The 21510-nt window shown below is 43.6% G+C and overlaps 1 protein-coding gene across 2 annotated transcripts in view; it reads right to left on the minus strand.

Moving 5' to 3' along the window:
- Window positions 1-202: 202 nt before the first annotated feature.
- The window catches only part of alkal1 (ALK and LTK ligand 1), a 56541-nt gene continuing 35233 nt past the window's right edge, over window positions 203-21510 (minus strand). The window contains exons 3-6 of one of the 2 annotated variants that reach the window (XM_084309792.1): window positions 12336-12389; window positions 8879-8959; window positions 4770-4843; window positions 203-782 (exon numbers count right to left, since the gene is read on the minus strand). In XM_084309792.1, coding sequence (XP_084165918.1) covers window positions 4779-4843; window positions 8879-8959; window positions 12336-12389 — 200 coding nt within the window. In that variant the 3' untranslated portion in view covers window positions 203-782; window positions 4770-4778. Of the gene's footprint in view, window positions 783-4769; window positions 4844-8878; window positions 8963-12335; window positions 12390-21510 lie in introns of both variants that reach the window. The other variant, XM_084309791.1, reaches the window with a different exon arrangement.

Here is a 21510-nt window from a genome sequence, read left to right on the forward strand (position 1 = left end):
ATAAAAAAAAAAATAAAAAACACAACAGCATTGTTCCCTTATAGATGGATGTTCCCAAAATAAACAAAAATTAGATCCCCCCCCTAGGTTACTGGTCGTTGCTTTTCTATAAGTAGACTTGCTTCCATTGAGCCGTTTCGACATTAAAAGCGTCATGCAGTGTTCTTCCCACAACACGGCCTTCTACAATAATTGCAAAATGTGCCGTGTTTCAATATTCTTTATTGTTCAGTACTGCAGTGCATCACTGTCGTCATTCCACATGTTCTCATTGTCAGGGATCACTCAAGTGCCAAATAAAATGTAATGAAGACAACGTCGGAGAATGTCAGATGTTTAAGACCAACCCGGGCCCTTCTCAGAACACCGTATCAGATGAAGCAGATTATACCGGGAGAGGAAGTCAGACATGACGAGAAAAAACTAAAAACATTCCCTCTACATCAAATGAGACCTTTTACCAAAAATAATCACATTCCTTAATGATTGAGAATAATCAAATTCATAACCATTTCAATAAATAGGAGTATTTCATATTAAATTAACGTTTTCTTTAAAATACACAGTACATACATGGTACATTCAAATAAAAAGCAAATCTATTTCAAATAACCAACAACATTTTCAGTATCAACAACAACAACAGCAACAAAAAATAGAAATACTATAAACAATTAAAACAATTGAATCAATTAAAACAATGTTCTCATGACTGCTGCGGATTTGAAGGCACTTCCTCTGTAACGCACACAGAGATCCATCCCTCTTTCATTATTTTGAACCTGAAACAAAATGACCAGAAAACAGTGAGCATGACATACTGGGAACTTCCTTGAATTCTCTCCTATATGAATGAACTGTATGTTTCAAAGTTGTCTTGACAACGGATATACATTCCTTAGTTGCTGTTGAAAAGCGCCTACACTACTGTGAGCTCAGAAATGATTAGGATGACTCAAATAATGGATCACTTATATCAAGACTTTAAAAGGCCTCTCGTTTGTTACGTACATACGACAGGATCCTCAGAGCCGTGCAGACAGGGTCTCATTATTCACATCACTTGAGACACTGAATGTGCCAACCTGCTCAATTTTCCAATCAAAAGAATTCCTGCGTACATTCCACGAAATACTAAAATGGTTAGTTCATACGGAAGGAGTCTTTCATCAGAGGCACTTGACCTACTGGTATTCATTCAGCTTTTTACACAGAGTCGGTTGCAGAATTATACACCAGTGAATCACACCTGCTGTCATCATTTCAACAAAACCTTATTTAATTTAATTATGTCTGTCTCCAAAATTAACTCATTGTCTGGTGAGTAGATGCGCTAGTTCTAATCAGGGCACGTATTCATAGTGCTTCTCAGAGTTAGAGTATACTACTAACCACCAGGGCCGTCGCCATTAATGTTTTTTTGGGGCTTCAAAGCTTCAGTAGTAATTAGCATAGAATAATGGAGACGTTCGTTCTCCCTGAGGTTTCAATGCGGCGGGTGAATAAGAGTTATGCAACAGGTTTTCTGAAAGTTATGATGTCCTTGTCTGAGAAGAACAGATTTTCAATTTGGATTATTATTTATTATTATTTCTTACACTGATACGATTTTTCAAGTGACAGAAGAAGAAACACCACCAAGAAAAAATAAAACAAAGCCTTCACATAGTGGTTTTGACATCATAATAATAATAATGCAGGACCACTGCGGTGATCCAAGCCTCGAAGCTCGAAGCTTCTCGAAGCCTACAACTGTACAGTACCATACAGTAGGTTTTTAGATGCGAAGCATCTCTATAACCGCCAATGTCACTAACTCGTTGTTCACTCCCTCAGGGTGAGCAACTCTGCCCCTAGTGGTGGCTCACAGGCGGAGCAGTTTAATCTATAATGAGAATGGGGTTTCAGAATTGCCTTTGAATGGACACTAATCTGACAAGAGAATTGTGGAACATTTTGTGCTGTGTGGAAGATGACGGATAACAGGGTCCTAGCCCCATGGTGGGTGCAATTTACTAGCATTAAGGCATCTGTAGAGCTAATGTTGAGGATCGAGTTTTGATCTACAGTGGGATCACTGGTCATTTCACCAGATAAACCTCACTATGATGTAATGGGGCAAACTGCTCTTGGCAAAATGAGCTCCTATATAAGATGCTGAAATGGGGCCTGACTTAATAGACCATAGATAATCCTCCACGCTGGACCGGGCCTCTGAGAGATTATCACGCTCATGTGCCTGGTTCGCTCACACACCTGTCAGGTACCAAGATAGTCAAGGTTTTTGTCTGCCTTATAATGACTTATATTACTAAAATGTACCTGCACACATATTTCTAGATGTATAAAGAGAAACTGGTATTCACTTTATAATTATGCTTCCATTGCGTGGACTGGCCTGTAAACAGGAATGCGTTGAATCCATGTGTTCATTCATACATTAAATAAGTTGTGTATCCTCTGGTGCAGAGTCTTTTTACAGATGTAAATATTGCTGTTAAAGATGGGGTAGGCAATAATAATAATAATAATAAATAAAAAAACACTTTGGTAATATTTGGTCAAATGTCTTTACACCCCAATACCAATAAATCAAATGCTCTGAGAGGTTCCTGTCTGTGTGACTTTCCCAGGCCCTGTAATCAGCCGTTCCAAAATCTCAGGGCGGCCAGAATCTTAACAACTAACCGAATGATCACGTGTCACGTGGCGTTCCCAGGTCGCATCAGGAAACTAATGCCGACATCGTGTTCCATGTCCTGAAGTACAGTATGCAGTTTACAAAACGACCTGCCGATCAGAGGCTGAGAAATATTTTGTCCCAAGTAAAATAAAATGTCCTTACTGAAAGTGTGTTAAAAGCATATTTCTACATGTACTTTTCTGAAAGTATAACTGGAGTGTATTTTTTGGTGCTTCTTATGAGCTTTAATTGACTAATTAAGAATTCATTAATTATACAAATTGAACAATTATAGTAGGGGGGTTCGAGAGTTCTCCACCAGAAAATTTGTATAATAATAGCAATGCAATTTCCTGCAATTTGACATGTAGATTCAAATACTTATTTAAAAACTCTGTAAAAAAATCTCTTTTTGTAACTTACATTAGGGTAAATAGTAGGGATGTCCGATATTATCGGCCGACCGATATTATCGGCCGATATCGGCAGTAAAATGTGATATCGGAAAATATCGGTATCGGTAAAAATTTTTTTTTTTTTTTTTTTTTTTTTTTACATTTATTTAACCTTTATTTACCCAGGCAAGCAAGTAAGAACCAATTCTTATTTTATTTATTGTCAAAAGTATGCATGTTGGTTTAATTCAACAACAAGAGATATGTAATGTTAATTTTTACTTTTTCAATTATCATATTTTGCACAGATAATGCTTACATTTAGAAAGCCTTTTGAATGCATCCAGTGAAATTATTAGTTACCTGAAATTATTCAGTTTTTTTGGGGGGAAACCCTGCATATATCGGTATCGGTTGATATCGGTATCGGTATCGGTATCGAAATTAAGAGTTGGACAATATCGGAATATCGGTATCGGTAAAAAAGCCAATATCGAGCATCCCTAGTAAATAGTCTATATTACATGAGATATTCATGTCATGGTCGAAACATGGCCTTGCCAAACATGGCATGTTCTTGGTATCTAGGGACATCTATGGAGCTCAGGCAATGTATTCCCAGTGTCAGAAATATTGTGTCTGTTACTATGTAAATTGTAATGAACCAAAGGAGAATATCAATTATTAATATTCTATATATTTTTTACTTTGACGGTGAATAACACCATGCTAACATTGACCAGACGTGAAAAGCCATTGAGCTCATTCTGGGAATACATTCCCTGAGATCCCTAGATGTTCCTAGATACCAAGAACATGCAAATGGGCCTGGTAGAAGTTGAGCAATCTTCCATTTACTTGGGTGTGTACTTTTAGGCGGATTCTCTGAAAATATGGATAGGGCTTAAGAGGTTAAAATGCGTCACTGCATTGAAAGGGCTACTATGGGGACTCACATAATCACACGTGAATTTTGAGCTCATTAGATTCACAAGAGTATCTGCTTTACTGCCATACCCAACTTATATAGTTACAACACTGTGTAGAATAATGCAATAATGCAGAATTAGGTGAAAGATATATATTTCTGCATGACAATCATCTCACTGGCTGCATGGTTTTCTCCTAAAACTGCATGCGGCTAGGATAAATTGGACATGGCTGTAAAGGTGAAACTCTTTCCATTTTCTTCAGATATTTTGAGATAAAAGGTCAACAGACCCCTTTGAAAATGGCCATGCCAATTCTTTCCATCAAAATTCTGCTTAAATTTGGAGCAAAGTGTATCCCCTTTCTCAGTAAACTAGCATGTAACTTCATACAACCTGGATTAACCTGATTTAAAATAGGTTAAAGAAAGTAAAAAGTACAATATGTACAGTAAGGCCTTTTTGAGCTGTTTCAGTCGAGCAAAAGACCAAATAAAATCACCTGAACAAACAAATTGGACCATTGCACTCGAAATAACAGGCTCTGATTACGGTAGCCTATGTATCGGTTCAGTCACAGACACATTGGACAACATTATTCCCTCATTATAAACCACAATTCAAGATGTAGAACATTACTACAATAGCTGTCCACCATGTATCTCTTGATCAACCACACATAGGCATTACAGGAAGATGTGAAAGAACAAAACATACTAAGATGAATCCAATCTAAAATGGAAAAAAAGGGCTTTTACTTACATGCAATATCTATGATTGCGTACAGAGTGGACTCATGGCTAATCGCGTTAGCAACCTCGCACATCTTTTATAGTCTGGGGGAGGGGAGAAGATCATGAAAAAGGCCATTATTATTTGTCAACAGTATCCTTTTCTCCAATCTTACCAATTAAATACCCAATCTGGGTATTTAAGCCAAAGCCAGAAACCAAACACTGACAACTTCATTGTATTTCATCAGGTACAGTATTAAAGGAAAACTCCAACATTTTGGGAAATTAGCTTATTTGCCATCTACCCTGGAGTTAGACAAGAAGATACATACCTTTTTCTTCTCTGTGCATGCAGTAGGAGTAGGAAGACGCACACCGTTAGCCTAGCTTAGCGTCAGTCACTGGAAGTAGGTTCCTCCATTAGCCTAGTTCCCAACGTCTTCCTACTCCTACTGCATGCAAAGAGAAGAAAAAGGTATGCATCTTCTTGTCTAACTCCAGGGTTCCCAAAATGTTGGAGTGTTAAGATACATACCTTTTTCTTCTCTGTGCATGCAGTAGGAGTAGGAAGACGTGCACCGTTAGCCTAGCTTAGCGTCAGTCACTGGAAGTAGGTTCCTCCATTAGCCTATTTCCCAACGTCTTCCTACTCCTACTGCATGCACAGAGAAGAAAAAGCTATGTATCTTCTTGTCTAACTCCAAGGTAGATGGCAAATAAGCTAATTTCCCAAAATGTTGGAGTGTTCCTTTAAGTCTGGAGCTGCTTGACAACAAATAGCAGACAGATTTTCTCGAAATTCAAACGTTTCCTTTGAGAATTTTCATACCCAACCGAGTTGTATTTTACAGTATAATGTTAAATCTGTACACAGAACACAACCATCTTTCTCAGTTCACTAATCAATAGTCTCTGGAGAAGCTCCAGACTTTATACCTGATGACATCACAGGTTTGATTTAATTGGTGTCCCACGTTAACTGCCAGTCAGACCCTGTCGCACAAATGTCTCACAGACTCAGTGAAAAGGTCCTCAAGCCAACGACACAGATGTACAGGCCTGCAGAATCACCAGTGGGATGATCATGGAACCGGATTTAGCACTATACTCTCTAATTAAACACATGGTGTTCCTTTAAGAACTTGAACTTTAAAGGAACCCTACACAGAAAGAATAAAGCAGATTTATTATGCCTATAACCTCACACAAATCACAAAACCTGGGATAAGGGCTGGAACATGTGTCATATATTCCAAGAAGTATTAAATAGGCACAGTGGAATTATGAACATTTGTAATATCAAGACATTAGTGAGTGATGAACTGTTCCTGGAAAGATACAGTATATAAGATATGACTGAGTGATTAACTGTTCCTGAAAAGATACAGTATATAAGATATGAGTGAGTGACAAACTGTTCCTGGAAAGATATAATAAAGGCAGTAATAGTTTTACATTGTCATCATTACACTGGGTTGTTTCCTGGGTTTATGTGACAACGTCATTTTCATTTCATTGTCACTTGTTCTGTTCATGGTAATGCACAGTAATGCACAGTAATGCACAGTAATGCACAGTTCCATAAAAGAAACGTGTTCATAATCAAAAGACATTCCGTGGTAATGACGTCACATACACAGTATAGTAGCCGTTTGCAGTGTGTGCAGAGACGTCATTAGCTGTATCTGTATCTGTTCAACCAACATAATTATCTGTATCTGTATTGAAGTGTGCGTGGTTTATACTGAAAATCTTTTTTTATAAAAGTATTCTTTTTGCAACAATGGTCTTCATTCTCGAACATGTTCGTTAGTGCCCTCGTAAATATCTCGGTAAACATTTTGTACCAACAGATTTTACGGAAATCCTCCTCCGGATTCCTGAACGTGTGAAACGCTCTCCGTAAGTGGGCAGAATGTTCGCGGCTGTGCTGCGCTGAATTAACTGACGTCACTCATTCACAACTCCAGGCGCGTTCACGTATATCCTCATTTGCATACAGACACGCCCCACCAGCTCATTATAAGGAGGTGAGAGGGTCTGCATTGCATCTCTGCTGTGTTGATCCTTGTAGTGCGGAACCGATTTGCGAATGATCACAATTCGATTCGATTAAAATGTACAGTATTGTCGTCATACAGCACAAGTACAATACAACATCTAACCAGAGTGCAAATGTAATACTAAAGTGCAATATTCACATACAGTACAGTGCACAGGTGATGGAACTGGTAAAAGGCTTCATTTGGGATTACAATGAATGGAAGCGGACATGGCCGGTTAGCGTAGTAGGCATTGTCCAACTAACACCTCTCCCGAAGGCTAACCGGCCATGTCCACTTCCATTCATTGTGCTAAGCTAGGCTAACGTGCAGCCAGATAGCTTTCTACTGAATGCAGTGCACAGAGAGGAAACTGGTATATATCTTCTTGTCTCTCTCTGGAGAAGACGGTAAGCTAATTTCCCCAAATGTTGCCATGTTCCTTTAACAAGCCTATTGGATTTGTACAAGACAGTTTATATTTTTGGGGGGATATGTGTGAGATGGGCACAATAAATACGCTTTATTTTTTATTCCTTTAACACAATACCTTCAGCATGAACAAAGCGGTTTAAACATTGAAAGTAAAAGACAATTATTTCATGAACCACCCGGCACCAGGCTGGTTAACCAAAACACCAGATGGCGTTTCTGACTAATCTTCAACTGTATTGTATTTGTTTGCTTGACAAACAGTGGGCATCAATGTTCACCAGCAGTTCCTGGACAAGAAGATACTTAAAAGCCACAGAGCGTCAATTGACCTATCTCAAACCCTGCCCTCTTTTCTTGATCCTCCAATCACAACTGTTGCTTCCCTCTGGAAGCTAATAAAACATGATATATGCTCATGATATGCTCATGGGTATAAAACATGAGCATCCTCATTTATTGCCTGACCTGGATATGAATGACTATAGAGGCTCTCTAGATGTGTTTCTCTTTATTTAACAGGAGAAAAAAAACAACAACATTGCACCGTTTTCAGAACCTAGTGTGACGGACTATTTATGATGTGGAAATACATTTTTATGTGGAAAGCAATGGGAGGAAAAGAGAGCGAGGGACTCCCCGCTCTGATTTACTGTTGTACACAAGACAGATTAGGCTAGCTGTACAGGCAGCGTCTATTCTTATCCTAACGCATGTATGCTTCCGCATTCGTGTTTTGCGCTCTGATTGGCCACTGACGTTTCTGGTCGTGCCAATCGTGTGACGGCAAGTTCTTTCGCCGGTTAAGCTTAGGCACTCTTTCGAAGTTGGTTAAGGTTAGAGTTTGTCTTAGAGCAGGGCGATAGAACGCCAGCCCTGATCCCAAACTCTAACCATAACCAACTTCAAAAGAGTCGCCTAAGCTTAACCAGTGATAAACTAGGCGTTAGGTAGTTTGCTGCTGGTTGAGGCGGAAATGGGCGCGTCACGCAATTGGGCGCACATGTCACATGACCAGAAACGTCAGTGGCCAATCAGATCGCACCAGAAACGGCAGTGGCCAATCAGATTAGCAAAACGCGAACGCGGAAGCAAACATGCGTTAGGATAAGAATAGACGCGTGCAGGCAGCCATACATTTGTCACAAGTGGACAAATCTCTGGTTGTTCTCTACATCCCGCCTGAAGTTGTCTTTTCCACTTCCCAATAATACAACCCGGTGAATTTGACGAGTTAAGTTACACTGTCTACATCATTTACCGGCTGGCTGTGGGTGAGTCTGTGGTTATTGGACCTTTTGGAAGCTGTCGAGTCCAGTTTGTTGTCCATGGAGGATTGTCAATATTATCAAAGTCTGTGATAATTTAATTGTCAGTGAAACAACTTGGGTGGCACGCTAATGCCATTACATGGTCCATTAACTTACAGTGGAACGATTATCACACTAAACTCCTTACTGTAACGTTCTAGACATACTGTATTTGATTTGGGAGGGCTGGGGGGGGGGGGGGTAACATTTCGGAACTACATCCTTTGAACTTTTCCCTGTGAATTTATGAAATATATTCATTGGATGGAATGGTAAAGAAACAAGGATATTTTGTTCTCAAACAGCAGCATTATGCACACAGGGAGATGAAAAGAGTAGAAATGCATACATACATGCTGGTCTGGAGCAGTCCCTTGTGTTGTGATAAAGTCTATGAAAGTGTGTTCTGCAGTCCGACGAGAACTTGACTGGTCCTGCTTAAAAGAAAAGGTCTTATCATGTAAAATGAAAACAATTTTTAAAAGACTTCCACATATTCATTCCATTATTCCCTTTGAATCACTCAGGTGACATAACTACACCTGAGCTACAACAATGTGTTGGCAATCGGCAGAAAGAAAGAGTTATAGATGCACTCTTTCATAGTTACTTGGTTCAAGAATCAGGAGTCAGTATATCTTTTCTAATGCTCTATACATTACAGCACAGTGCTATCATACTAAACAGGACTGAGGGTTTAATGATCTCTCTGTGAAGTGTTTCTGTGCCAACGGAAAGCTTCCAGATTTTCACACCAGCACTGAAGTCTCTGCTCATAGGTCCTGAGACAAATAATCAGCTTAACTCACGCTGCCTTCAACTTTCCTCTGCCGGCCTCAGACCATGTGCTACATTTCTGTGACCGTGGTGCTCAGACAAGGAAATCCTGCCCTGACCCATGTGTTGGGGCTCAAGTGTGCATTGAGCTTCATATGACAATATTATTCACTCTACAATGGCTTTACAGTAAGGCTGAGACGATATGCCATTTGGAACAATCGATAAATCGGGAAATAATTATCAATAAATATCGATTTTTTAATTATTATTATTATTTATTTTTTTGATCTACTTTTTCTCCCCCTTTTTTCCGTATTTTTCTCCCATCCCAATTTAGTCGTTATGCCAATTCCCTTCCTGGTCGTTGTGCGCTTTTGCCCCCTACTGTCGGCCTGGGGAGGGAGAAGACTACCACATGTCTTCCTCCGATACATGTGGAGTCAGCCAGCCGCTTTAATTATTATTATTATATATTTTTTATTATTATTATTATTTAATTTTTATTATTATTATTTTTACGACATCTTCCTGATCGCTACTGGCAGCGCACTCAGCACGACTCGCTGTCATGGGCAAACTACAGCATCGCAAAAACTACAGTGAGTGCACGTGACACACACACACACACACCACACACACACACAGACACACACACACACACACACACACCCACACACACACACACACACACACACACACACACACACACACACACACACACACAAACTAACGTTAAATAATAATTTTTTCTTTTTTAACACATCCAGTGCCATTCACCAGAGGTCGCTGTGGGCCGTGTGTGCCAGCGCTTTAATGAATGGGGATATATGCCGGTGTTTGCAGTGCTAAAACTATATTAAATATTATAGCTATGGATCTAATAATATAGTCGATTGTCATTGAGTTTCTTCCGTTCAAGATGCAAAAAACAGATACTTTTTTCATCCATACATTCCCGTGTTATACCGTGGTGAATATGAGTATAGTTTTAGAGTAATTCTGTCTAATCCCAGGAAACGCCGGTAAGCAGCGTTTACTGCATTTCACTATAAATCGTGCCATTCCTCTCTTGGATCAACAATCAATCTGAAATCAACGCTATATTATCGGTATTATGTTTCATCATGCATGAAAGGGTGGGGTGGGGGGGGGGTGGGGGGGAGTTATGCTTCGATCGTCACCAACGGCATACGTTGTGGAGTAACGTTACACGACACACACGGATCAAAATGAAGGCATGCTCGGATCAACGCAAGATTGATACCATATAGCCCTTACCTTGACTAGGAGGTACTGCAAAAAGAATATTCCAATTATCTGATCGCCATTCTAAGTATTGATCTCGATCGTGTTGCCAAGATAATCCACGGAAATACATGAATCCACGGTGCTTGGTTCTCCCCAGTCCATGTGTTATAAACGTTACTACTGCCCGGGTAGGAACACCCGGACCGGACTTCTTAGATCAACGTACAGGCTGAGCCAGAGAGAATCCAAGGATGTGCAATAGCGGCCGCAAGGCGTTAGGCGGCGGTATTGGACGTTTGCGATCTCAGACCCATTCAGGACGCGTGTTGCTTTCTAACAGCGGAGGAGTGCAAGAATGTGACAATTTGACCATGTGACCGCGGCAACGCGGGAGAGCGGCAGTGCGGAAATAGGCTGTCTATTGCCATTCTCTAAGACAAACGCTAACCTTAACCAGCTCCTTAACAGCGCCTAAACTTAACCGTTCTAACCATAAGCAACTCCGAAACAATGCCTAACCTTAACCTTAACCTTAACCATGCCTAACCTTAACCTTAACCATAGAAAGAATATTGCCATTCTCTAAGACAAACTCTAACCTTAATCAGCTCCTTAACAGCGCCTAAACGTAACCGTTCTAACCTTAACCAACTCCGAAACAATGCCTAACCTTAACCTTAACCTTAACCATGCCTAACCTTAACCGGCGAAAGAATACACGCTAAAAAAAAAAATTGATGGGATTCGAACTTGTCAACAACGGACCGCAGGACCGCAGGACCGCTGCGCTGCCAGGTGAGCTGAGCTTCGAATGGAAATCATGGCGGATTAGGGCGGTTACATAATGCCGCAAGCTCTGCCGCTCCGCTCCGAGCTCTGCTGCTCCGCTCTGCGGTTGCCGCGCCTGCCGCGGGGCGTGTCGCAGCCAATCAGGGAAAACGCAGAAGCAACGGCAGCACTGCTCCGCTGTTATTAAGCAATAGGCATTCAGGACAGCCTGCACAGGCTGGCCCGATGAATTATCAATGGAAATAGCGAATAAAAGAAATAACAATCCAGAAACGAGAATCTTCGTTTTTTGGCACTGGGCCACAGTTGGGCCACAGAAACGAGAATTCTCGTGAACGGCAACCAAAGGGTTAAGAAAAAAGTATACATTTATTATTATTTAGGGCGGCTGGATAGCGCAGCGGACTAAGCGCCTGCCTACCACCGCAGAGACACTGGTATCGAATCCAGCTGTCAGCGGTACCTTCGGCTTGGTCGGTCGTCCATACTGACACAATTGGCAGTGTTAGAGGGTGGGAGGCCGGCGGGGTGTGTATCCTGGTCGTTGTAAACAGCGACTCCTACAGGTCGGTCGGGGCGCCTGCTCAGCGAGGAAGGGAACTGGGGGAAGTAGTGTGAGCCTCCCACACGTTACGCTCCCCCAGTGAGAGTCCTCGCTGTCAGGTGAAGAGAAGCGGAGGGGACATGTGATAGTATCTATCAACCCTCCCTAGACCGGCAAGTGGGGGGGCAAATGTGCGCAACAACCAGGAAGGGAGGGAAGGGAATTGGCATAACGACTAAATTGGGATGGGAGAAAAATACAGAAAAAGGGGGAGAAAAAGTAGATAAATCTTTTTTATTATTATAAAAAAAAATTGCAAAAAAATCCTGTTCAGAGATCTCTGCCCAACTAAATATCTTCGCCAAATAGCGTGGGAGGAGCGAGCGGATGAGCTGAACCAGAGGGATGTGGGGCGATCGAGATATCATCCTCGATGGCTGTTTTCTTACCTGTGAAATGCTTAATGAATCTGTCCTTCAGGTTTACGTCTCTTGGAACAATATCTGCAGAAGACAATGGAGAGCTGTTAGCTCGTCAATGAATATATTTTCCAACAAATGAAAAACACATTGCAATAAAAATTCATCAGTATTTAATTACAGGAAAACAGATAAGGTTGAAAAGTACTGTAGAGGTGTAATGGTATAATCACATAGTCAACTGGTTTCCATAGTACAGCGGTAGTGATTGTGAAGTGCCCACTACCCTGCTTAGCATTTACCCTGAATTACCTTGAATACTGTACGATTTTTCCAAACAATTCCTATTGATTTGATTTGATCTTTATTTATCTCCAACATTTTCAACCATAAACACACACATTTGTAATAACAAAATTGTTTTAAATAAATAATAATAATAATAAATACAAATCAAATTAAATATATGTTGGAAGCAATGGAAGCAATAATCAACATAGCTCAAGACAAATGGGTTTGTTCGAGAAGGGACAGAAAGAAGCAAAGCTTATCTGGTCCTGCCCCTTCCTTACAATATCATATTAATATGTAATGAATCTATTAATATAAAAAAATAAAGGTTGAGGTTGTCTAGTGTAGCAGTGATGCGGCAAGCATAAGGGACTTCAACGATGGCCTAACCTGTATGTTATTCCTTACGGTTGCAAATACATTCATTGAAGGTCCAATCTGTAATCCAAGCGTAAACAAATGGCTCGCCCAATCACCAAAAACGTAATCACTCAACTTGTTTTAATTATTTCATTGACTGAGCATACTTGACTAACACTAGACAACAGGTAAATGTGAGTTTTTACATTGTACTGCACTTGCTATATTTAGGGGCTGTAAAAGGGTTAAGTTTTCTGCATGTTTTACCTTCATTTTGCATAAAAATATAACAATAACAATATATGATCTTTTTGATTTATAGATCAAACTCTTCAAGAATACATGTGAAATATACTTCACTTTTATATGCTAAAATAAATACCTGGATTGGGGCTTTAATTCAGGGGGGTTCTTCTATTTATTAGGTCAGGTGCTCTTACTGTAAGCGCATGAAATCGGCCTGCTTCTGCATTCTTATTCACATTCCAAACGTAAGTTTTTCTATTTGTGCTGCACTACCTGCAACAGAAAGGTTTGTTTTTCAACTGCCCTCCCAATGGGCCCCATTGACCCACTGCTGCCGACAGGCTGGGCCACGTCTCAAAACACGCATATCATTTTGTAAAAGATTTATCTAATGATACTAAAGTGGTCAATTAAATTGAGTTAATAGGCTAAAAGTAGCAACTATGCCATTCTCGTGGTCATCTCTTACCAGTTTTAGCTGTCATTTGCTGAATGATGCAAAAACAATAGGTTTCTTTTAAATAACCTCCTTTGCTTTTTACTGATTACTTGTTACTGAGAACTTTTGTTAATCTCTCAACCAAAAAAAGTAAATGAAAGTAAAAAAGATTATGAATAATATGCAAAAGAAAAAAAAGAAAAAAGAAAAAGAAAGTACAATATTCTTTATGATATATTGGCTATAACTGCACTAAATGTTATGGTTTGAAACCGACCCCAATAGCACAACACAAGACAGGTATGAGAGTAAGCCAAAAACAGGGCATTATTTATTAAATACAAAAAAGCGGCACACAGCCTTTAAGGGGGTAAACATAAAAACGTCAATGAACACAAAAAGGCGGCACTGTGCCTTTAACGGGCGAACAGGCTAAGGGACCAGGGGCACTGGAGAGGAGGACAGGGACAGAGGCCCGGAGAGGCGGGCTAGAGACAGGGACAGAGGCCCGGAGAGAGGGGCTTGGGACGGGGACAGGAATCCAACGGCGGAGGCCGGGCACGGGGACAGGGGCCCGACGGCGGAGGCCGGGCACGGGGACAGGGGCCCGACGGCGGAGGCCGGGCACGGGGACAGGGGCCCGACGGCGGAGGCCGGGCACGGGGATCCTCTTCGTCCCTACACCGAGTAGGGCTCTGCTGCTCTGAAAGGAATCCTCCTCCTCCTCCTCGGATGCTGCAGACGGGCAGCGCAAAACACAGGGGGTCCCAGGGGAACGGGATGAGAACACGCCATCCTCCCGTGGAAAGGGAGCGATGGCGAGCCGGGGTCCGAGGGAGAACACGCCATCCTCCCGTGGAATAGGGAGCGATGGCGAGCCAGGGTCCGAGGGAGAACACGCCATCCTCCCGTGGAATAGGGAGCGATGGCGAGCCGGGGTCCGACGGAGAACACGCCATCCTCCCGTGGAATAGGGAGCGATGGCGAGCCGGGGTCCGAGGGGAACGGGATCAGAACACGCCATCCTCCCGTGGAATAGGGAGCGATAGCGGGCCGGCTTGACGTCTGGAGTGGGAACACTGGAATCCTCCCGTAGAGAATTAGAGAGCGAAGGCGGTGTCCCACTCCAGGCAAACGGCGACAGGTGGTGATGGCTGGCACGTCGTCTCACGCCGGAGACGCGGCAGGTGATGGTAGCAACAAGATGGCACGACGTCTGGAGTGAGAACATAGGGATCCTCCCGTGGAAGTATAGAGAGCGAAGACGATGTCCCACTCCAGGAAACGGCAGTAGATGGTAACGTACAGAACGACCCGACCAGGACTGGAGGGGAGTCTGCAATCAAGTACTCTCCAGAGCTGATCGCAAACTCCCAACAGGTGCGTGAAGTTAGAGGAGAAAAGTCCTCGCAAGGGTGGGGGCTGTTGAGGAGAGGAGACAGGGAAAAAGTCCTCGCAAGGGTGGGGGCTGTTGAGGAGAGGAGACAGGGAAAAAAGGTCCAGGGACAGGCGAATCCTCACACGCGTGAGTGCGTGCGTGCGTGCATGTGTTTAGTGCACGCACGCACGCACGCACGCACGCACACACACACACACACACACACACACACACACACACACACACACACACACACACACACACACACACACACACACACACACACACACACACACACACACACACACACACACACACACACACACACACACACACACACACACACACACACACACACATATAGCAGCCGCAGTGGACTGGGTGGTACAGGGGATCTTTTGAATTGTCCCCTCAGCCATCAGACTGTTTAACACCTCAGGCGAGGGGCAGCGGCTCATGAGCCCCCCCCCCCCCCCCATCCCATTGGACAATGTGCAATAGTGTTCATTTACCTTAATAACATTTTTTTTATCCACTTTTTCTCCTCTTTCTATTTCTATTTTCCCAATTCCATTGTGCCAATTCTTCCCTCCCCTGTCTTGAACGTTGCTCGCATATGCCCCCCACTGGCTGGTTGTAGGGAGGATAGAAGCCTTGTACCTTTTTTCTGTACTTTAGTCTCTAAAAATGTTATCTACCTACCTCAGTTGTAAAAAATGAGTCCAAACTTGATGATTTATTATCATTATTATTTATTTAGAACAATTTGTTAATATATATATATAATATTACAGCGAGCGTTGCATATTGCAGCGAGCGACGCCTGCACAGCAGAGACAGGAAATGGCAGGGGTAGTGTGAGCCTCCCACACGTTACACCTCGCCAATGAGAGTCCGCGCTGGCAGGTGAAAAGATGTGACAGGCTGCCTCCTCGTGTATCGGAGGGGACGCGTCTATGCCTTCTACAACGCTGTTCGGTTTCCGGGTTCCTCTGATTGGCCACTAAGCCCATGTGACCCTACGCTAGCACGCCCCCCTTATCGCCGCCAGTTATCGCTTACGCCAGCGCATGCGCATGAGCCGCGACAAGCCCCTTCAATGACAGAGCTCTCATTTGCGAATGCATAAACTATATCTTAAATTATGGCTCTAATATGGCCGTCGCTTATCAATGACTTGTTTTGTTTACATCAGGGTGAACGCTGTTGCATTCGCAAATATGAGAGCTCTGTCAATTGATCTTAAATGGCTATGTGTCTAATATGGCCGTCGCTTATCAATTGACAGAGCTCTCATATTTGCGAATGCAACAGCGTTCACCCTGATGTAAACAAAACAAGTCATTGATAAGCGACGGCCATATTAGAGCCATAATTTAAGATATAGTTTATGCATTCGCAAATGAGAGCTCTGTCATTGAAGGGGCTTGTCGCGGCTCATGCGCATGCGCTGGCGTAAGCGATAACTGGCGGCGATAAGGGGGGCGTGCTAGCGTAGGGTCACATGGGCTTAGTGGCCAATCAGAGGAACCCGGAAACCGAACAGCGTTGTAGAAGGCATAGACGCGTCCCCTCCGATACACGAGGAGGCAGCCTGTCACATCTTTTCACCTGCCAGCGCGGACTCTCATTGGCGAGGTGTAACGTGTGGGAGGCTCACACTACCCCTGCCATTTCCTGTCTCTGCTGTGCAGGCGTCGCTCGCTGCAATATGCAACGCTCGCTGTAATATATATATATATATATTAACAAATTGTTCTAAATAAATAATAATGATAATAAATCATCAAGTTTGGACTCATTTTTTACAACTGAGGTAGGTAGATAACATTTTTAGAGACTAAAGTACAGAAAAAAGGTACCATTGGGTACCGGTATTAATTCACAAGTACCGGTATTGGTTCAAATGTGAACGGTACCCAACCCTACTCTTCACCCACGACTGCACTCCTGTACATGGCACCAACACCATTATTACATTTGCAGACGACACAACAGTGGTGGGCCTCATAAACAAAAAACAATGAGTCGGCCTATAGGGAGGAGGTCCAGCACCTGGTCGACCTATAGGGAGGATGTCCAGCACCTGGTCGGCCTATAGGGAGGAGGTGCAGCACCTGGTCGGCCTATAGGGAGGAGGTGCAGCACCTGGTCGGCCTATAGGGAGGAGGTCCAGCACCTGGTCGACCTATAGGGAGGAGGTGCAGCACCTGGTCGGCCTATAGGGAGGAGGTGCAGCACCTGGTCGACCTATAGGGAGGAGGTGCAGCACCTGGTCGGCCTATAGGGAGGAGGTCCAGCACCTGGTCGGCCTATAGGGAGGAGGTGCAGCACCTGGTCGGCCTATAGGGAGGAGGTCCAGCACCTGGTCGGCCTATAGGGAGGAGGTGCAGCACCTGGTCGGCCTATAGGGAGGAGGTCCAGCACCTGGTCGGCCTATAGGGAGGAGGTCCAGCACCTGGTCGGCCTATAGGGAGGAGGTGCAGCACCTGGTCGGCCTATAGGGAGGAGGTGCAGCACCTGGTCGGCCTATAGGGAGGAGGTCCAGCACCTGGTCGGCCTATAGGGAGGAGGTGCAGCACCTGGTCGGCCTATAGGGAGGAGGTGCAGCACCTGGTCGGCCTATAGGGAGGAGGTCCAGCACCTGGTCGACCTATAGGGAGGAGGTCCAGCACCTGGTCGGCCTATAGGGAGGAGGTGCAGCACCTGGTCGGCCTATAGGGAGGAGGTGCAGCACCTGGTCGGCCTATAGGGAGGAGGTGCAGCACCTGGTCGGCCTATAGGGAGGAGGTGCAGCACCTGGTCGGCCTATAGGGAGGAGGTCCAGCACCTGGTCGGCCTATAGGGAGGAGGTGCAGCACCTGGTCGGCCTATAGGGAGGAGGTCCAGCACCTGGTCGGCCTATAGGGAGGAGGTGCAGCACCTGGTCGGCCTATAGGGAGGAGGTCCAGCACCTGGTCGGCCTATAGGGAGGAGGTGCAGCACCTGGTCGGCCTATAGGGAGGAGGTGCAGCACCTGGTCGGCCTATAGGGAGGAGGTCCAGCACCTGGTCGGCCTATAGGGAGGAGGTGCAGCACCTGGTCGGCCTATAGGGAGGAGGTGCAGCACCTGGTCGGCCTATAGGGAGGAGGTGCAGCACCTGGTCGGCCTATAGGGAGGAGGTGCAGCACCTGGTCGGCCTATAGGGAGGAGGTGCAGCACCTGGCAGCGTGGTGCATGACAACAACCTGACCCTCAACCGTGGACTTCAGGAAGACTAGAGCTGACACACACACGCCCCCATCCAAATCAACGGGATGGAGGTAGAGCGTGTGGGAGCCCACATTTCCGAGGACCTCTCTTGGACCCTCAACACCTCTTCACTGGTCAAGAAGGCTCACCAGTGTCTCTCCTTCCTGAGGAGACTGAGGAGAGCCTTTTACCGGTGCGCTATAGGAAGCTAGCATACTCACCAACTACATCACAGTCTGGTACGGCAACTGCACTGCCTCAGACCAGAAAGCACTGCAGAGGGGGGTGAAAACCACTCAATGCATCACCAGTACATCACTCACTGCAATTGAGTATATCCATCACAAAGGGTTTCTGAGAATCTACCCTAGGCTCTGTTACCCATACTGTACAAACTTTGAACTCTGTTGCCTATACTCAATTTATACCTACCTACCGCTTTCACTGTCTACAATTGCCCTACATTGTAATCATATCATAGTAATCATAATAAAATCACAACACTATCTCATACTATAGTCATACTATAGTCTAGTAATCATAATAATCACAACTACCTATCTCCTACTATAGTCTTCAACTCATTCAGAATGCAGCCGCCCGCCTGATCTCAAACCTACCGAAGTCGGCCCATGTCACCCCACTTCTTAGTGACCTGCACTGGCTCCCCATTGCCGCACGAATCCGACCTGGCATATCGTGCGGCAAAGGGAACGGCTCCTGCCTACCTCCTCCGGTCAATGGTCTCTAACTACACACCCCAAGACCCCCAAGATCTTCTGGCCGCCTCAGACCCACTCCTATCCGAGCTTCAGGAGGGTCATCAAAGAGAAGCCGCCTATTCTCAGTCCTTGCCCCACAATGGTGGAACGAACTTCCCACCAGTTAGGACAGCCGAAACCCGACCAATCTTTCATCGCCGACTAAAGACACACTTCTTCAATCAATATCTGAAGTAAAAAAAAAAAGAACAAAAAAATACTAATTACTGTCATGCACTTAGTCCTAATATACTAACCTACACTGTAGCACTCAACTCTTTGATGAACATTGTTACTCAGCTGATAGAGTTGTGCCCTTCCTGCTGACTTGTCGTACAAAACTTGTAAGTAATCCTTTTTACATATCTGTAGATACTATATCTATATCTGTACATTACCTACTCTTACTACCATAGTGTCTTTATACCTGTATCACTGTACATATTAATACTACAACTATGTACATACATCTGATTAGCACTATCACTCAGCAGTACTAATTTATACATTTTATATCCAGTTTAATCACCTTGTATATTACAGTGTATATTACTATTGCACTCTGGTTGGATGCCAAACTTATTTTCATTGTACTGTACTTGTGCTGTATAATGACAATACATTTGAAATATATTATAGTATATAGTACACTTATAGCCAATTATTTTATGCAGTGGAGGAAAGTAAGTTATGTTATCAGTCTTAGGAAGACTCTACTCTGACAACTCCATTGTGTCATGAACAGAGGATGTACAGTAAGTACAGCTCAATGACGTATTCTCTGACTATCTGATGAATATCTTTTACACAAAACCTTTCACACAACCCCCCCCCCCCCCCCCCCCCACACACACACACACACACACACACACACACACACACACACACACACACACACACACACACACACACACACACACACACACACACACACACAATCCAAATATCCAGTTCGTTTTTATAGTGTAAAGTTTGGCTACTTTAGACAGAGAGAGAGACTCTCATTACGTGTGACACTAGTAAGCGCGCACTGTGTTCCGAGAGAGAGAGAGAAATAGAGAGAGAGAGAAATAGAGAGAGAGAGAGAAATAGAGAGAGAGAGAGAGAGAGAGAGAGAGAGAGAGAGAGAGAGAGAGAGAGAGAGAGAGAGAGAGAGAGAGAGAGAGAGAGAGAGAGAGAGAGAGAGAGAGAGAGAGAGAGAGAGAGAGAGAGAGAGAGAGAGAGAGAGAGAGAGAGAGAAAGAGACTCTTCACCACGACTCTAACACGGTGCCGCTGCACGGTCTACCCACCAAAGTGGCTGGTAAGAGTGACGGAGTTACACGCCACTGCTGAATTCTACCCACATTTGGCGGGTGGCGGGTGTTAATGTCGAGCCCTGTTTATGAGAGTCATAAACAATAACTCCAATGATATACAGCTCGCTAATAGGAAACATGTTTTATGAAGCTCTGAAAACATATATACTTCTGTCTCGCCTCGTTGTCTTATTGTTATGATTTTATATGCTGTGTGATTTAACCTTTAAGCTGTAGGAATATTTCGCCTAAAGGTACATGCCTAAGTAAATGGAAGATTGCTCCACTTCTGCAAGGTCAATTTGCATGTTCTTGGTATCTAGGAACATCTAGGGACCTGGGGGTATGTATTTCCAGTGTCAGAAATATTCTAAAATATTCAGAAATATGTCTGTTACTAGGCTGAGTAAATTGTAATTGTTATTTTTGCATCTTTGATGGTGAATAATACCATGTTAAATCTGCGGGGTACGAGAAAATGCTCACTGAGCTCATTCACCACCTTATTGAGATCATGTGTACAAAAAATCTAAGCAAATGAATAAAGGGAAGATGATTAAACAGAAGGATTTGTAGATACAGTAATTAATGATAATCGATTTTAATTATAAATTCATATTTGACCTTGAACTTGACCTTGACCTTATTATGGCCAAATCATACATCTATGGATAGGGAAAATGCTCCTCTTTCCAATGGCAGGGTTGAATCTGGATTTAGTCATTTCCTTGCGGTTTTACGATAATTAGCATTTTCCGATAAATTCATATTTCCGATAAATCATAAATTATAAAACATCGGTAAAAATGAAAATATACACTTTGACTACTGTTTTTGATATGGTTATGGTCTTTACTCTTGGCTACAAAAAAACAATATTTAAAAACATTAACCTCTTAACATCCAAGGGCCCACATGTGGACGATTCTTTGCCGACCTCTAGTGTGCATTTTTTTTTTTTTTTTTTTTTTTTTTTTCTCCATTTTTCTCCGATTTTCTCCCATCCCAATGTTAGTCGTTATGCCAATTCCCAATCCCCTTCCTGGTCGCTGCGCACTTACCCCCCACAGTCGGTCTGGGAGAGTGGAGGCTATCACGTGCTTCCTCCGACACACGTCTAGCCAATCAACCGCTTCTTTTCACCTGGCAGCGCGGACTCTCACTGAGAGTGTGTAACGCGTGGAAGGATCACACTATCCCA

The sequence above is a fragment of the Notolepis coatsorum genome, assembly GCF_963971535.1.
Source record: "Notolepis coatsorum genome assembly, chromosome: 3".
Lineage (NCBI taxonomy): Eukaryota > Metazoa > Chordata > Actinopteri > Aulopiformes > Paralepididae > Notolepis > Notolepis coatsorum.